The 19,663-nt window shown below is 40.6% G+C and overlaps 1 protein-coding gene and 1 long non-coding RNA gene across 4 annotated transcripts in view; both read left to right on the forward strand.

The window, feature by feature from the left end:
* PDE7B (phosphodiesterase 7B) overlaps positions 1-19,663 on the forward strand; it is a 465,941-nt gene that overhangs the window by 168,702 nt on the left and 277,576 nt on the right. For all 3 annotated transcript variants that reach the window (XM_056566606.1, XM_056566607.1, XM_056566608.1), the window contains exon 2: positions 17,901-17,961. In XM_056566606.1, coding sequence (XP_056422581.1) covers positions 17,901-17,961 — 61 coding nt within the window. The remainder of the gene's footprint in view (positions 1-17,900; positions 17,962-19,663) is intronic.
* On the forward strand, positions 4,307-8,090 carry LOC130362328 (uncharacterized). The gene is made up of 3 exons (XR_008891362.1): positions 4,307-4,410; positions 4,960-5,077; positions 7,987-8,090. It is a non-coding gene; the product is annotated as an uncharacterized LOC130362328 (long non-coding RNA).

Raw genomic sequence — 19,663 nt, forward strand, 5'->3', positions numbered from 1 at the left:
GGCCTGTAATTTTCATCATAGGTATACCTCAACTATGAGAGACATAATGAGAAAAAAAAAAACCATAACATCACATTGTCTGATTTTTAAAGAATTTATTTGCAAATTTTGGTGGAAAATAAGTATTTGGTCAATAACAAAAATGTATATCAATACTTTGTTATATACCCTTTGTTGGTAATGACAGAGGTCAAACGTTTTCTGTAAGTCTTCACAAGGTTTTCACACACTGTTGCTGGTATTTTGGCCCATTCCTCCCTCCAAAGGTTTTCTATGGGGTTGAGATCACGAGACTGGCTAGGACACTCCAGGACATTGAAATGCTTCTTATGAAGCAACTCCTTTGTTGCCTGGGTGCTGTGTTTGGGATCAATGTCATGCTGAAAGGCCCAACCACTTTCATCTTCAATGCCCTTACTGATGGAAGGAGGTTTTCACTCGAAATCTCAAGATACATGGCCCCATTCATTTTTTCCTTTACACAGATCAATCATCCTGGTCCCTTTGCTGAAAAACAGCGCCAAAGCATGATGCTTCCACCCCCATGCTTCACAGTAGGTATGGTGTTCTTTGAATGTAACTCAGCATTCTTTCTCCTCCAAACACGACGAGTTGAGTTTTTACCAAAAATTCCTACTTCGGTTTCATATGATCATATGACATTCTCCCAATACTCTTCTGGATCATTCAAATGCTCTCTAGCAAACTTAAGATGGACCCGGACATGTACGGGCATAAGCAGGGGGACACATCTGGCACTGCAAGACTTGAGTCCCTGGCGGGGTAGTGTGTTACTGATGGTAGCCTTTGTTACTTTGGTCCCAGCTCTCTGCAGGTCATTCACTAGGTTCCCCCTTGTGGTTCCAGGATTTTGCTCACCGTTCTTGTGATCATTTGGCACTACAGGGTGAGATCTTGCATTGAGGGAGATTGTCAGTGATCTTGTATGTTTTCCATTTTCTAATAATTGCTCCCACAGTTGATTTCTTCACACCAAGCTGCTTGCCTATTGCAAATTCAGTCTTCCCAGCCTGGTGCAGGTCTACGATTTTTTTCTGGTGTCCTTTGACAGCTCTTTGGTCTTGGCCATAGTGGAGCTTGGAGTGTGACTGTTTGAGGACAGGTGTCTTTTATACTGATAGCAAGTTCAAACAGGTGCCATTAATACAGGTAACGAGTGGAGGACAGGGGAGACTCTTACACAAGAAGTTACAGGTCTGTGAGAGCCAGAAATCTTGCTTGTTTGTAGGTAACCAAATACTTATTGTTGCACTCAGACTCCTGAATCAGATACACCTGGACTGGCCCCTACATGGTGTGTTGTAGTGCTCATGTAAAAATCACAATTCCATCTTCACAGGCGCACAGAAAAAGAAAGACGGAATACATACAACAGGGATGTGGAATTCCTATCGCCCGACTCCCGGGACTAGCAGTTTTGGGCGCCGGGCAGGTGAATTTGTCAGGCCCTTAGCCCGGCTTCGGGCAAGCAGGGCCGGACCTGACAAGTGCTGCGGCGATCTGCAATCTGTATGGAGCGGGCTCCCGACTCCTGCCCGTTCCATACTCTGCAGCCTGTGTCCTCCGAAGCAGAGCAGGGGAGATGAGAAGCTGTGTACAGTATTTGTCTTCTCTCCCCTGCTCTGCAGACGTGCGGGGGGGGGGGGGATGAGGGGGCGTGGCTTCTTGCTCCCCGTGCAGACCTGCGTCCTCTGCCTTCACTCCCCCCCAGCTGTAGCTTCAGAGAACTGAGGGGAGGAGGCACGTTTGCATGGGGAGATGCTTGCGGCACTCACAGGGGAGTATGGAGCAGGCTCGGGATTCCTGCCAGCTCCGTACTCTGCGGCCCCCGGCTGTTCTTAGTAGCCGGGGGCCGCCGCTAATAGCCAGCATGCGGCGATCGCCGCGGCTGGCTATTAACCCTTTAGATCGCCGCTGTCAAAGCTGACAGCGGCGTCTAAAGGGACATGTGAATGCTCCCTGGTGGGCTAGTGGGGTGGATCGCCCCCCCGCAGCGCGATCGCAGGGGGGCGATCCACTATAGAGGTAGCCGGAGGGCTTACCTCTGTTCCCTGCTGTCCCGCTCTGTCATTGATAGAGCCTGGCTGGACCAGGCTCTATCAATGGATCACAGAGCACACAGATTAATAGAGTTCAATAGAATCTATTCATCTGTATGAGGAATCTAATGATTCCTCCTCATAAGTCTAATAAAGTGTAAGAAAAAAAAAAGTTCTAATAAAAGTTTAAAAGACACACATTAACCCAGTGGTCTTCAAACTGAGCCCCTCCAGATGTTACAAAACTACAATTCTGGAGGGCCACAGTTTGAAGACCGCTGCATTAGCCCCTTCCATGTTAAAAGTTCAAATCACCCCCTTTTCCTATATAAGAACATGCAAACATAATACAAATTAACATATTTGGTATCGCTTTGTGCGTAATTGTACAACTTATTAAAATATAACATTATGTATCCCGTACAGTAAATGTAAAAAAATACCAAACCACAGATTTGCAATTTTTATAATATCCCAGAAAAAAAAGTTAAAAAGCGATTAAAAAGTCAGATCAATACCAAAATGGTACCGATACAAAAACAGATTATGGCGCAAAAAATGAGCCCTCATACAACCTGGTATGCGGAAAAAAAATAAAGCTACAGGGGTTAAAAGATGGCAATTAAAAAAATTAGAAAAAGTTCAGAATTAGTAAAACGTAAAATTAGTATGACGTAAACGATACAAATCTGTTATCGCTGTAATCAGGCGGCCTAAAGTATAAAACTAACATGTTATCTCAACCACAAGGTAAATGGCGCAGAAAAGAAAACCACCAAATCTGCTAAATTATTTTTTACTATTTCAATATCACTTCCCTAAATATATATATATATATATTTTTGGTTCAGAGAATATGTTATTGAAAAATTAAAAGGTATCCTTATAGTAGGTAGTTATGGCTATTATAGGGAGAGGAGGAAAAAATTAGAGCGTAAAAGCGAAAATTGGCTGGGACAAGTGGATCGTCATGAGGGACAAGTAGATTTTGCTCCATTTTAGTCCCGTGGACAAGTAGTTTTTTATAAAATTTCCACACCCCTGTACAATATACAATGCCTTGATTTCTTTATTTTCTCCAAATGGGGTAAGCCATGAGGGGAAAGGGAGAGTGGACGGGTGCTTCGGAGGAACTCTGTATCACACTGGTCCGCACTTCATCAGGCCCTATGTCACATATCTAAAGGGAATGTTTTAACATCACCGTGGGACGCATAGAAAATGCAGACATACAAGTGGATCAGGATTGGGGTAACAGTGAATACAGGTAAGCAATAACAAACGATTAAAAACAATGCATCTATAATGCAAATCAAGTTTCAACTAATCAGGTTGAAAAGAATAAATATCGATTCTGAAACCTATCGTATACAAGCAAAAGAATTAGAGGATTGTTTAAGTCAGAGAGCTTACCCAGTGGAGGTTATATTAAAAGTGAAAGATAGAGTAGAATTCCTAGAGAGGTGCTGTTCAGAAAAAAGGAAAATCTGATAGGACAGTATTCACATTTAGGAACTCACCATTAACTCAAGTGATAAAGCCAATAACTCAAGCCATTCTCAAAAACTGACCCATGTTACAATGCGATGAGGATCTGAAATCAGTAACAGATAAAAAAAAAAATATTTTAAATTATAGAAAGAATTGAACAATCCAAGTTCACCGTATTTTTTGCTCCTTAAGATGCACTTTTTCTCCCCCAAAAGTGAGAAGGAAATGTCTGTGCGTCTTATGGAGCGAATGTGTGTGTGCAGGGAAGGCTGCAAGGGGGGAGGGGGTAGGCTGCTGACGCTTACCTGCTCCTGGGTCTGAAAGGGAAGTGCTCCTCTGCCCCGTTCTCTTATTCATGCCGCTGTTGCTGTCCCGTTCTCCTGTCCGCATAATGGAGTCTTTTGGAGGAGCATGTGACGTGTGTGTCAGATGCTCCTCCATAGACTCCATTATGCGGATGGGTGAACAGTGCAGCGGTAGTGACCGGTAAGCAACTACAAGGGGGTCCTGCTGGCCACAAGGGGGGTCCTGCTGGCTACAAGGGGGGTCCTGCTGGCCACAAGGGGGGTCCTGCTGGACACAAGGGGGGTCCTGCTGGACACAAGGGGGGTCCTGCTGGCTACAGGGGGGGTTCTTCTGGCTACAAGGGGGGGTACTGCTGGCCACAAGGGGGTCCTGCTTTTTACAAGGGGGGTTCTGCTGGCCACAAGGGTGGTCCTAAATATTTTAATACCCGTTTGGTTCAGAATATTATTTTTCTTGTTCTCCTCCTCTAAAACCTAGGTGCGTCTTATGGTCAGGTGCATCTTATGGAGCGAAAAATATGGAATTTGAAAAAGTAAAAAAGACGGATCTTGCGGTAGCTGTTCTTTTTGTGACCTTAATTTGGAGAAGAATGAAATAAATTTGGGAGGAACAGTAATAAAACTCAAACAATTTGCTACTTGTAGGACTAGCTATGTAGTATACTACCCCATATGTGAATGTGGATAAGGATAAGAGAAAATTTACGTACGTTAATAACTAAGAAAGGTTGTACTAGATCATTCAACATATGTGTGAAAATCACAATGGAAATCTGAGGGCCCTAAAATTCATGGTCCTAGAAAGGATTGAACAGTTTCCAAATGGTGGAGACATGCATCAGCAGTTGCTATTGTAGAAATCCACATGGATTCTCCGTAGGAATGCAACAGGCCCGTTAGGCCTAAATGAATATAATAAAAGGGGGGGGGGGAGTATTCATATAACAGCAACTGTGATGTATCAACTTGATTTGCATTATAGATGCATTGTTTTTAATCATTGTTTGTTATTGCTTACCTGTATTCACTGTTACCCTGATCCTGATCCACTTATATGTCTGCGTTTTCTGTGTCCCATGGTGATGTTAAAACACTCCCTCTAGATATGTGACGTAGGGCCTGATAAAGCGCGGACCTCCGGAGCACCCGTCCACCCTCCCTTTCCCCTCACTGCTTGCCCCGTATGGAGAAAATGAAGAAATCACGGCACTGAAGAATATGGTATGTGTCCGTCTTTCTTTTTCTATCTTCTGGTGAAAATTCTTTAAAAATCAAATATAGTGATTTTATGGATTTTTTAAGATCATGGGGGAGATTTATCAAAACCTGTGCAGAGGAAAAGTTGCCCAGTTGCCCATAGCAACCAATCAGATCGCTTCTTTCATTTTACAGAGACCTTGTTAAAAATGAAAGAAGCAAACTGATTGGTTGCTATGGGCAACTGGGCAACTTTTCCTCTGGACAGGTTTTGATAAATCTCCCCCTATGTCACTCATAGTTGAGGTATACCTATGATGAAAATTACAGGCCTCTCTCATCTTTTTAAGTGGGAGAACTTGCACAATTGGTGGCTGACTAAATACTTTTTTGCCTTACTGTATATATATATATATATATATATATATATATATATATATTAATTTACCAAGTTTACTTAAATGCCTCTTCTGCAGATTTTAATATACAACACAAATTCTTCATTGCTGTGTAAATGTCTATGTCTTGTCCTAAATATGGGATAATTATAATAATTAAATACAGACAAGTGTTCAGTGCTTCAAATCTATTGTATGAAAGACAATTAGAAATGAAAGCGAACATTTCCCTAGAGAACTCACAGTTTAGCTTTTTTCTTTGGATTTGTCACACTCATGCAGCATTTCACGCTTTGCATTTTTTTACATGGTATAAATGATGTTTCATAGAGTACATTATCATTTCTTAACCGGGTCATATTACTTATTAGCAAGTCAATTTGATAGCATATTGTGCAAAGCAATAATAAATTATTACATTAGGAAATTCTAGATTTGTAGGAAATTTACCGTATAATTGAAGTAAAAATGCTAAATTGTTTTGATGTAAAGGAAATAATGTTACTTGTAATGTTATTGTTGACTACCTGTGCTTAAAGTGTAGCTCCCACCAAGTACTATATAATCTAATATGTCCCTACCTAGTAGTAATCTAGCCCTAACCCCCTACCTGGCTTCAAAAATTTTTTTAATCGCTTTAATAGAGCAGATTTAGTGCTTCTAAATCTGCTCTATAAAGCAGGGCAGGAAGCAGCGCTTCCCAACAGGCGCGACGCCACTGACGTCTTGCTGGGCGCTTGCTTCCGCCCTCAGATCGTCTATGCATGAGTGTTTTATTTATCTAATATGGTGCCTCCAGCTGTTTCCCAACTACAACTCCCAGCATGCCATGATTGCTATTAGCTGTCAGGCCATGCTGAGAATTGTAGTTGTGAAACAGCTGGAGGCACCCTATTAGATAAATAACACTTATTCCTAGTGCTGGGTGGTATACAGTACCGGTATGAACCTGATACCATTTTTTTTTCTCCCAGCGGTGTCACAAGAATGCCTCCCGCGAGCGCAATCGCTACCATCACCGCTAGCGGGGTCCCTGTGCCCACTAGCAGTGTCACAAGAATGCCGAGCACGAGCGCGGCTCTGTTCCCCGTCCCTGTCAGCTCTCAGGGTACGGGAACAGATTTAAAAGCCTCGCGCGCGGCTAACGTAGTACTGCGCAGGCGCAGCACTACGCAAATAGCGTAGGGCTAACGTAGGCAGTGCCAGGAGCCTGGCGTTAGCCCTACGCTATTTGCGTAGTACTGCGCATGCACAGTACTACGTTAGCTGCGCGCGAGGCTTTTAAATCTGTTCCCGTACCCTGAGAGCTGACAGGGACGGGGAACAGAGCCGCGCTCGGCATTCTTGAGATACCGCTAGTGGGCACAGGGACCCCGCTAGCGGTGATGGTAGCGATCACGCTCGCGGGGGGCACATTTGACACCGCTAGTGGGCACAGGGACTTCGCGTGCGGGGGGGCGGAAGTTAGGTCAGTGGAGCTGGCCAATGCGCGCAGCCCCAGCTATCAGCGTGCTCGCTCTCGCCTGTTTGATTGACAGGCGGGAGCGAGCACCGCAGTGACTGAATTTTGACTCATTGCCAGGCTTAAATGAGTCGAAATTCTGTAGTGACGTCACTGCCGAATGCATTCGGCCACTAGGAGGGCGACCCTTAGTGGCCGAATATAAAAGTGATTTTAAACTGGTTTAAAATCACTTTTTTTTTATTAAAGTATATTAGAGATATGTTGTAGTACTTAAGTACTACAACACATCAATTTTTTTACTTCATGACAGTGCCCATTTAAGTGCGAAGGGGGGTTCACACTCAAGAGTTTAATTCAGCTTTTTGAGCCAAGGCCAGGGATGGATCCAGTAAGAGGAAGAAGTCCTTCCTTTATATTCCATGTTCCTTTCCAATTCACTTCTGGCTTTGACTATAAAAAGATATTAATGTAATAAAAAAAGACTGTGCATGGTTATATGCTTAAGGTTTTTTTTTTTATGTTTTAGACTGGAAATTTATAAAAACAGGACCAACATTAATAAAAAAACAAACCCTGATGTTCATGACTATATGAACAACCAAATATCATAAGGAATGTTTTACTTTGGGGCAAGTGGATTTTGGAGTGGAGATTTCCTACTCCATTATGACCAGCCAGTAGGGAAAGCAAGTCAGATGCTTTGCTGCATCGCTCCTAGGAAGAAGGAGGGGATTCTGCTGTATAAAGCTCAAGAGAGTCCTCATCTGGAATACTGTATTCAGTTCTGCACTCAGGCAGCAAGTGTCTAAGGAGTAGAGGTGCATTTGTAGAATGTCTAGACTAAGAACTAAGAAAAAGACACTCTTGCCACAATGTCTTAAATGGTATTTTCCATCCCATAATGTGATTGTCATTATACTTGGAGGAATTAATAAAAACTGTCATAACAACTATCTGTTTTTTTCCCCATGACAACCAATCACAGCTCAGCTTTCATATTATAACTGGCTGTGGTAATATAACAGCAGCTGCTTTTATTTATTTCCCCAATGTATTTTTATTTTTCCCAGGTTGCCTGGAATGTAAGAATTGTTTGTAGTGGAAAGGCCTCCTTGGAGTGGTTATCTTGGATGTATCTAAGAAGTTGCAAATAAAGGACTTCAATTTCTTAAAGAACAGATTAAATTTTTGTGTGTGTGTGTGTGTGTTCTGTCTTCAATTTGTACATTTCCATTGCAACAGAAGGTGACAGCCATCTCACCAAAAGGCTTCTTCTGGCTATTAATTAACCCCTTAATGAACGTGGATGTATATTTACATCCGTGGCCGGCTCCCAATCTGTGAAGCGCGCTCAGAAGCTTAGCGCACTTCGTATCTGTGGGGTCCCTGTTGCTATGAGCAACTGGGACAGTCGGCTAATACCGGACATCGCCGATTGGGCTGATGTCCGGTATTAACCCTTTAGACGCCGCGGTGTCTAAGACGAGAGAAATCCATGCCGGCTAGCTCAGCGGATCTGTTCGGGACCGCCGCGGTGAAATTGTGGTGTCCCGAACAGATGAGAAGACAGCAGGAGGCTTCTACCTAGCTCCACGCTGTCCGAATTGTGTTTGATTGCTCCAAGCCTGAGATCCAGGCTTGAGCAATCAAGCACAGATAAGACTGATCTATGCTATGCTATGGCATAGCAGTGATCAGTGTGTGCAATGTTATAGCGGCTATAACATTGCAAAAAAAAAGTGTAAAAAAAGAGTTAATAAAGGTGATTTACCCCTTCTCTAATAAAAGTTTGAATCACGCCCCTTTTCCCATTTAAAAAATGTGTGAATTTTTTTTAAATAAACATATGTGGCATCGCCATGTGTGAATGTCCGAACTATAAAAATATTAATTAAACAGCACAGTCAATGGCGTATATGCAAAAAAATTCAAAAGTCCAAAAAAGCTTATTTTTGGTCACTTTTTATACCATAAAAAATGAATAGAAAACGATCAAAAAGTCAGATCAAAACAAAAATGGTACCGATAAAAACTTCAGATCACAGCACAAAATATGAGCCTCATACCGCCCCGTACGCAGAAAAATATAAAAAGTTATACGGGTCAGAAGAGGACAATTTTAAACATGTAAATTTTCCTGCATGTAGTTATGATTTTTTCCAGTAGTATGACAAAATCCAACCTATATAAGTAGGGTATCATTTTAATTGTATGGACCTACAGAATAAAGGGAAGGTGTCATTTTTACCGAAAAATTTACTGCGTAGAAACGGAAACCCTAAAGCTTACAAAATGATGTTTTTTTCTTCAATTTTGCCGCACGATGATAATTTTTTTTTGTTTCGCCGTAGATTTTTGGGGTAAAATGACTGATGTAATTTCAAAGTAGAATTGGTGGTGCAAAAAAAAAATGACATATAGATTTTTAGGTGCAAAATTGAAAAGTTTATCAAGTGCAAACACGGAAAAACGCTTAGTCCTTAAGGGGTTAATTGTTTGGAGGCACATGAAATAGTAAAAATTATAGGTAGACAATGAGTTTCAAAGGAAATGTAGTTTTATTATAGACAGGATTGATGCCCACATTGATTTGGAATTTGATTGCTGATTGATTTGGAATTTGATGGCTTTATTTCCCGCAGAGAGCACAAAAGCTTTGAAGTTACAGTTTACTCTAGAATAGATTTTGCGAAATAGGTATAGGTCTCACTGATGTTACTGTTGGGTTTACAGATAAATCAGACCAATGTTATTTTAATGAAACACCTGCACTTTCCAAAATCCTCCCGATACCAAAACTAATGCTGTACACAGAAAAAACAAAACTGCACAGTTTATTTATGACACAATACACCCCAATTAATTTATTATATAAGAATGTAAATCTTTAAGTGGACAAACACCTTGTAACGGTCTTACCGTAAACGGCTGGGAAGTGGATCCACTGTCCTGTGTGGACAATGGCTGAACTGCACCAGGGAGCGGAGTCTAAGGTGCCGCTGGTATTTTCCAAAGCCCGCCACAAAGCGGGATGGACTTGCTGCAGCAGACGGCACCCAGGTCGCTACCCCTGGCACAATCCGTCCACAAAGGTTGCCTTGATGTAACTTGCAGGATTGGTAGCTGGGTGCTACAAAAAAGCCGGTTTGTGGGAGGCGCTGCTCGCATATGTGGCCTCAGGCCTCAGACTCAGGCCAGCACAGGTAAAAATTGTTTATTGTGTATAAAAGTGGACAACGCGTTTCGGCACATAAAGTGCTTTCCTCAGGTCCAAAACGTACTATGCTATAAGATAGTAAAATGAAAAGTATAATAAAGATTAAGTAAAGACAAAAGTAAGAGATTATACAGAAGGAATGTAGTGTGATATGTACCGCACAGGTATGTGCGTGGTCTAAAATGGATACAAAATTATGATTATGATATTTTATTTTAATAATTAAAATGTGTCACAATATGAATTAAAGTATGCAAATGTAGCATTCGTTGGCTAGTTTGCATTAACATACTGCAGTAACACACTGCCTATGGTCCCAGAAAATTGGTATGTCAGTGGTGTTACAAAGTTACAAAGAATATAGGAAATCTTGACATATTGCATCGCATTACAGACACATTTCTACAGGACGCTATATACATGTGGTTATTAGTTCAAACATTGAATGTTGATGGGGCACAATATATATACACTTACTTTATGGCACAACTTTGGTATACGGTATGTTAGTTTAAAATATGGTATTGCAATAGATTTATAGAAAGGGACTTACCAAACTTCTTTGATAGTATGCAGAGTTAATTAATGGTGAGCTGGTCCTTTAAATTATACAGAGCTGGTGCGCGCGCCCTACAGAGAGCAGAGGAACAAGCAGGTGAGAGGACACTCGGGACTCTGATGCGGGCGCTTCCCACATAGCGAGTCCCGGAGCCGCTGGGTGCACAAAATGGGGAGCGCTCACGGCCGCACGGAAGGGCTAGTAACGCCCGGGACACACATGTGGGGACACATACGTGCGGGCGCGTCCCGCACCACGCGTCCTGGGACGGGCAGGGACAGAGGAGAGGGAGTGCTCATGGACAGAATGGATGGCCGTTCAGGAGCATTGCCCCAAGCACACCTAATACACAGTTATATTGAGTGATCATTGTGCTGAGTAGTTGTTTTTTTTTTTTTTTGGTGTATAGCAGTGTTAGATTTACACTGACTTCAACAACCCAATTTATTTATTATATAAGAATATAAATCTTTAAGTGGACAACCACCTAATACACGGTTATATTCCTCATTGTAGTCATCATTATGCTGAGTAGTTTTTTTTGTTGGTGTATAGAAATGTTAGTTTTACACTGACTCCAACAACCCAACACTGCTTTCAAGGATTTGTCACATTTAATAACTAAAACCTGTAAAACTCGTAGAACTTTGGGAAATGTTTGTTTTGTTGCAAAGGCAAACATTAGCTAATTTGCTTCGGCCAAACCTGGTAACACAAGACCAATGAAAGTATGGACACAGATATGATGTCAGGGTAGCCCAGAATACTTTGCAAAAAGCAAGATCACATGACCTCAATTTAGCCAATAATTGCTTGCATAGAGGTCCAAGCCAAATAAGTTGCAGTATAGAGGTTGGTCAAGGGCAGAACCAAAGTGTATATATGCAGCTATGGCTGGGATTTTAAGGAGATGAGCTGATCTGTGAGAGACAGTGTGTGTGTTTACAGCATTCTGCAGTCCTTGTACAATAAATACTAAAGGACTATAGTATCTGCATTGCGATTGCCATTTTCCATTTGCTTTGTCAGGGCAGGCAAAATTGTATGTGAGTTCAGAAAACACATTGTCTAAATGTTGCTGATTTAACCATGCCGGAAGCATTGCTTCTTGCCAGACACTAAACCTTGTGCTACTCCCAAGGGATACTTTTTTGGATTGTTTGGAAAAAGCCATTACAGTTTAACATGGGCAGGCAACTGCTAACAAAAAGGAATTATTTTTGTACTTCTATTTTTATTTAAAAATGCATACAAAATATGAGTACAGTGTGTTTTTAAGTTGTTAGTTACTACGGGTTACCACAAGCCGCTGTAACATTGACATTAACTTAGCCTTAAAACCAGTTCAAAAAGTACCTAGATATACCTCTATATGACCTAGCAGTGTTATTTAGGGCTTTAGGCACTGTTGTACATAAGTTTTGGGGTTATTGCTGAGTTCCAGGTTGAGTCACAACTTATTCACTCAAAAACAAACATTTTATGAAAGGGTTCGGAGAGCTTCCTGATTTTTCTTTTTTAAGTTTACTCAACCCTACTAATAACTCACAAGTTAACTTTCTAACACACATTTGTTGTACACAAACCGTAGGAGGGTCACTACTATTTTTACTCCCACTACTAAGAGTCCTTCTTCAACTGTACTCTCCTACCATCTTGTGTCCAGTCCACTGGCACCACAGAGCTAAAATGGTCAGGAACAAAACACGCATTAGGGGACCCAACCTTCCTCTACACACTGTGCACCAATCACTTCCAAGCTGTTTGTCTAGAACTGTACATTCCTGGACTCTAACTCCAGGATCAACAGTCAAATCTTGCAGCCTAAACCACCCTGCTACAAAGAAGCCAATTACCAATCACAGTTACTATTGCCCTATATTGATCAACCACTACTTCCTGTGAATGAGTATTTTGGCTCAACGGTGATCTGGCTTTCCTGGTCTTAATACTACCACTATCTCTTGTACAAAGCATAGATCTGACCTCTGACCACAGTTGGTCTGTCTGTCTCCTGTGTACTAAACTCTGCATTTGTCTGACCACAGCTGATCCCCCCCCCCCTCTATCCCTCCCTCTCTCCCTCTCTCTCTCTCTCTCCCATTTACCAAATAATACATAACATCTTTTTGTAATTGTGTAAATGCATTGTCTCTCTTATTGGATTTAAGATCTAAGAACCACCATTGTTACATAATTAACAGATCCAAAGGACGCTTTTCAGATCTCTGAATAGCAATACATTGCTTTCAACCTCTGTGTAAGAGTAACTGAAGAGCCAAGTCATGGAATTAGACATACAAGTACAGGAGTTGTGTGCTGATACTACTGTTGTTAGTGCTACAGATACATTTTTTTCCCTTAATAGTTAAAAATATTCTTGCACCAATGGTTTCTTATCCGCTGCTATAATTTTTTTTCTAGTGATGCCATACATTCCCTACCAATTAGTTATTTATCATAGCCCCTGCTAGTTGATGATGCGCAAGCCTGTGCACCCCCTACTCTGGATAGCTTGAAGGACTTACTTGATGGCCCCCAACCACTGTGCTTACACTGAGTGGGTCTTAAGTAATTTTTGCCAGGGAATGCTCTCAGTTCAAAAATACACTGCAAAGTTTAGATGCTTGGCTTCTGGTATTTTGTGAAAGTTTTTCATGGAAACCTTTCTGAGGTTAAAAATGAGTTTGCTGAATTATATCTTCCAGCAGGCTGTGAGAATTATATTCTTTTAAGCATTTACAACTATCTGTTTGGGATATCACTTTGCTTGTTATGGTGTTAAGAAATAGCATACCCTACTTCCAAGCAAAATGTTTTGTTGTTCTATATGATCCATAGGAAATATCTAGCCAATCTGTATGAATTTTTTATTTCTTCTGCTGACAACTGCGTAAGGTCCTTGTGGAAGGGAACGAATGGCATTACAATACAGGAATTTAGGTGCACTACTGTTGTAACGAATGGCATTAATAGAAAAAAAAATTCTAGCAGCGGATAAAAAAAACCTTGGTACAAGAGTCTTTTTAACTTTTACTGACAACAGTAGTATTAACAAACAACTCCTGTCCTGGGAGTTGTCAGGGAGGCAGGGTCTAATAGGCAGGCCGAAGTTTCTGTATGGGTCACTGTTCTAAGGGTGAGTGTTCTTTCTATGCATAGGGTCATCTAATATCAGAGTGTAGGGAGAGGTATGTGTGTTAAGGTTATGTACATTGTTCAGACCTTATTTATATATTTCTCAAATGACCCAAAAATACACCCTACTAATTAAGCACTGCCGAACATCCATGTGTTCTGTCTGTGGAGAGGAAAGATAATCCACAGCCAGACAGTTCTTATGTCAGCTTATCTCTCCTCAAACAATAGGTTGGGCAGTTGAAACCCAACCCATCTTTCTACCAACAAAGTCTGACAGTGAAGACTGGTGAGTGTAATGTCCATTTATTTGTTTTTGTATCTTTCTGTTTAGGTGTATATTCACACACTAGTATGTTCTCCCTGGATAGGGAGTAGGTTCTCCCTGGATAGGGAATAGTTAATGCTCTGAAGAATGAGATCTCGGGTGTGTGTGTTTTAACCAGAGTTCTCCTGCATTCTGACTGCTGGTTATTTTGTGCAATAATGCTACTATGATGTCTGTTTGTGCTATATACTTGAGCATGCACTTTGTATTTATCTTGTGATATTTTATCTGAGTTTTAGCCATGGTTTTATAGTCTTGTTTATTGTATATTTTAGTCTGTTATTTGTTGGTTTTTAGGATTAGTATGTCTGTTCTGCTTAGTCGGTGTTCACATTGTGTTATTCTAGTTTTACCTGTGCTCTGTATGAATAATTCCTGTTTGGTATCCTGGAGTCTATTTAGACTCATCTGGTTCTGGTCTAGAGTTTCATGTATTATATTTCTGTTTCCTACTGGGTCAGCATCCTGATCACACGGTGGAGTGTGCCCGCTGACCAGTAGTCTATTTGGCTTCATTATAATGGCTACTCCTTTTGTGGAGTGGGGTGTCTAGTTCATGTTTGTTATCTGTGTCCAGTGTGAACAGTGTCCTATGTTACCTGTTCAGTTTAGTGTCTTAGCTCTCAGTTTTTCTGTTTATCCCCTTCATCTCCTGGATTCTGCTGTATACTCATACCATGCCTAGTCCTGTTCATTTTATCATGCCTGCCTTTAATCTGTTATCCGGTTTATGAACTGTTTGTTAATTCACTATATTCTGCTCTGTTTGTGAGTTTATATTCTGCCCTGTTAGTATTAGTATCTTGTCTGGTATTTCTGGTTGTCTGGTAGCTTTCCGTTTCTGTTTCTGGCCTGTGACCGACTATGTATATTATTTTTTTTTATGCCACTGCACTGTAGTGCCGGGTAGGGACTGGCTCCAAGTTGTCATTCACCACTTAGGGTGTTTGGGCAAGTAGGCAGGGAGAGTGTTTTTAGGGTCAGTTTAGGGCTCAGTCTCCCTGTCCCCACAGTCGGTCATAACAGTGAGGCTACCAAACACTTCCAACATGCCAATTCACTTGGCACTTGACTTTATGATTTAAAAAGATTTCTGCAATTCTTATATTCAGCATTGTCGTTTCGGCCCTAACAGACCTTTATCAGAAATCAGTATTGCAGCGCAGGCATAGAAAAAGATCAATAATGGGGCCGGATGGCAGGAAGCAGGTAATGTGCATTTGTGACATGTAGAGACTAGAGGACTCCTCAAGTGACTATATGTTGTATGCACCGATATCTGGACGCATTATTGATCTTAAACTACGCCTCTGCAGCAATCCTGATTTCTGATGAAGGTTGGTTAGGACCAAAAGGACAATCCTGAATGTAAGGATTGTGCAAAATAAATCTTGAATCATAAATTTGAGTGCCATGTTGTTTATTGTACACTACGAGGGATTGGGATCCTACTTGGGCACCACCAATATGTATACATATGGTATATATAAATAAATATATTATATATATATATATATATATATATATATATATATAGCAACAGGAGAATACAGCAGCAGACTGCTAGCACAAAGATATAGATAAAACATGAGTATATAGATAAAACATGAAAAGCTATACAGCTGTAGTGCAATAAATGAAAATATGAAATCATGAAACCGTGAGGTACTTAGCTTGCAATTTGGCGACCAAATAGCTTGGACCGTCCCACCACGGTAAGGTGACCTCATTGGGACGGACCCTACACTATGAATATGCCCCTGTGTGAACAGTTCAGCAGGCAATGCACGATCTGAAACATCCAAGACACCTTATATACACCTGATAGAGGTGTATATATATATATATATATATAACAAAAATAGAGAAAAAGAAACACAGCCGCACAGCCACAATTTGTATTTTAATCTACTTGCTTCTCAGCATAAATTCAAGCACTAACAGGCTGTTAGTATACTTTTTGATCAAAAAGTACAAGCCCACTCGCCCCGTCAAGGCCACCTATATATAGTGGGTCCCTAACCCAACATTGGCCTAGTGCTGGGCGGCAGCCACCACCACCACAACACCATGCCCACAGGGGGAGCAACCCAGTGGCCAGGCAGCCCCATTGCTGCCCGACCAAGCCCCTGGCTTCGTGCCACACCACCCCACATACAAAGCATCACAGTAACAATGACCGCCACAGTGCAACTACATCAATGTGAATACATACCAAGTAGGTGAATACCTACCATGTGTTTCTCTATTTGTGTTGTATATAAATGTATGTGGTATATGAGTTGTGGTAGCTTCTTAAAGGGGTACTGCGGCCCTAATACATCTTATCCCCTATCCAAAGGATAAGATGTATGGGGATAAGATGTATGATCGTGGGGGTCCCGCCACTGGGGACCCCCGCAATCTGTCATTTCGCACCCACCTTTGTGAACTCTCAGCAGCGCTGGAGGCTCCGATGTGAAGCATGACAACCACGGGGCCGGAGTATCGTGATGCCCTCGTGTGACATCACGCCCCCCCCCCTCAATGTAAGTCTATAGGAGGGGGCGTGATGGCCTAGAGGTGTCACCTGCCCACATCAAAGTATAAAACTGCAGATGTAGAGAACTGGAGTGCACTTGCATGGGGGACTAGATCTAATTTTGGATGTCAAACGCCATTTCCTACCAGACCCCATGGAATAGAACTCTGTAACTTTTGTAAGTAAGGATTCAAGTTTTTCCATTTTATTTTATTTTCTGTGTGGGGAAACTTTGTCTTATCAATATCTGTTTTTATATGCACTGTGAATATTCTTCTTTTCTAATAAATCATTTATTTATTAAGTCCCGCCTTATGTCTGGTAAAACCGACATACATTGTCCTTGAAGAGAGCTGATTTATAGTCTTAAATTTACTTACCTTTTCGGCTACATCATAGATTTGAGTTAATCTTTTTCCTGTTTTGATATGCTACTGGGGATAGTATATTATATCTGGGAATTGTAGCATATCCAGATTGGATTAGAAGCTTCCTTTTAGCTTGAAATTTACAGGTGGTGGCAGTGATCCCTTTAAGTGTGAGTGACATAAGAGGGGATTTTTTTAATCATTATTTTCAGTCTAGTGTAGACAAATAGGGATTTTATAGATAACCCTACTACCCGCTCCTGTCGGTTCATGACAGTCAGCAACAACAAAAAGTAAAATTGAATTCTACATTACAATCACAATGCGTGTACCCCACAGTATCAGCAAACTAAAATTAGAGTTAGGGTTTCATGGGGATCTAAATTGGGTTTTGTTGTACCAACGAAGGTTGATCACCAACGTTTGATTTTATTAAAGCAGAACCATATACATTATAACATATAAGTTAGAAAGGTTTGAACAAAAGAAGCAGTGCAACAAAAAGTGGTAAATATAATAACATTTTCTGCTGGGATAACTTAGTTATATGATACTTACTATAAGATGTACTCTACAGCTACATAGCCTTCATGCTGCCATATGCTGTACCTCAAGTAAATTAAAACAATAGTTTTAGCAATATAATATGTCATTCTTTATGATCATTGGGGATCTTGCCCTGTCCATCTTAAAATCAGTGGGGGACTTGGAGGTTGGACATTAACCAATCATAAAGGAATGACATATTCTAGCGATGTAATCACTTTAGGAGATAGGAGTAACCCTTTCATGAATTCATTAGCAGATCATATATAGAGAACTTAATACCAAACATTCTCTTTTGTCCTTTCAGAGGTGCGGAGAAATCCCATTTGACAACCTTGATCAGAATGCCAGATGTGTGTGCATGTTAGGTAAGAGCTCTTTATTTTCCTAATGTAAAAGCTAAATGTTAAGGAGCTTCACCGCTGTATTTCTGGTGTGAAACGAATACAGTCATTATGTTGCTCGGTTTTCATTCACAAAATAATCCTATTAGTTTTGGCCGGGAACACAAAGTTAAAATATTTTTATATACTGAAATACTCTTTCTAAAAAATATGTATATAAAATAAAAGTTGAATTAGGCCATAAAATTGATGTCAAAAGTGCTTTTTTCATGTGCCTGGAATCTTGTTGAATATTGGGCTGGAAGATATTTGTGGTTTGAATCCCAATTCCCACAAGCCACGTGAAAATAGTTTCTTGGCATTCTCTGTACAGCAACCATTGCAAGGACATTCACAGCTAAGAAATTATTGGCATCAAGCAATGAAGCAAACATTGCAGGCAAATAAACTCCTTATTATGACTATAGATGGATCTTACTGAAAGTCATCTTATGAAAAAGCTACCATCATATTCCCTAACTGTCTTGTTCACAGAAATGTCTACACGTTGTAGACACATCATTATTGTCTTCATTGATGGCTAATAAGAAACTGTCTGGGTTATTTGTTTACATAAAAAGTATGTTTGCCTTGTTTAAAGGAACAGAGATAGCTACTCTGGTCTAAGATATGACTAGGCCAGGGTACACGAACAATTGTTAATTTGGACTTCTCATAAGGAAGTGATCTCCGGGATAGCAGATCTTGAGGGACTCCTTAGTCTGAACTTTGACACCCTAACAAAAATAAAGTTAAAAAGTAAGTTTCTTTGCAATTCCTTTTGGCCAGGCAGCAGAGTTAAAGGGGTTAAATCAACTGGTGCCAGAAAGTTAAGCAGATTTGTAAATTACTTCTATTAAAAAATCTTAACTCATCCAGTACTTATCATGCTCCACAGAAAGTTCTATTGTTTTAAAATTTATTTTCTGTCTGACCACAGTGCTCTCTGCTGACACCTCTGTCTGTCTCAGGAACTGTCCAGAGCAGAATAGGTTTGCTATGTCGATTTGCTCCGGCTCTTGACAGTTCCTGACATGGATAGAGGTGTCAGCAGAGAGCACTGTGGTCAGACAGAAAAGACATTTAAAAAGAAAATAACTTCCTATGGAGCATACAGCAGCTGATAAGTACTGGAAGGAATAAGATTTTTTAATAGAAGTAATTTACAAATCTGTTTAACTTTTTGGTACCAGTTGATTGAAAAAAAAATGTTTTTCACCAGAGTACCCCTTTAAGCAAGCCATTTAGTGGGGGCAATAGCATTCACCAACATGTCTAGTTCTACTTAGCATGTCTATTTTATTTCATAATGTTAACCCTTAAAGAATGATGGCATTGAGCATAGTGTTTGTCCTGTCTGCCACAGATTACACAGCACCATGAACTGCATGATTTCACTATTTTGGTATAACTGCTCCTCAACTGGCATGAATTAAGGACAATAAATAATGTTGTCTACACATTAAACCTTCATGTATAAACATGCGGCCTATGAAAAGCATTGGGGTTAGATTTATTGCATCATATATTATCTGCAAATATGCATAGACTTTTATGAAAGAAATCTAATCTCACTATTCAGTTCTGAACAATTTGTTATTTTACATTAAAGAGTACCTGCCATCACAAAAACTTTTTATATGTTGTTAATGAATGTATTAGAAACAACTTTCTTATAGCATGTCAT

Source organism: Hyla sarda, chromosome 3 (assembly GCF_029499605.1).
Source record: "Hyla sarda isolate aHylSar1 chromosome 3, aHylSar1.hap1, whole genome shotgun sequence".
Taxonomy (NCBI): domain Eukaryota; kingdom Metazoa; phylum Chordata; class Amphibia; order Anura; family Hylidae; genus Hyla; species Hyla sarda.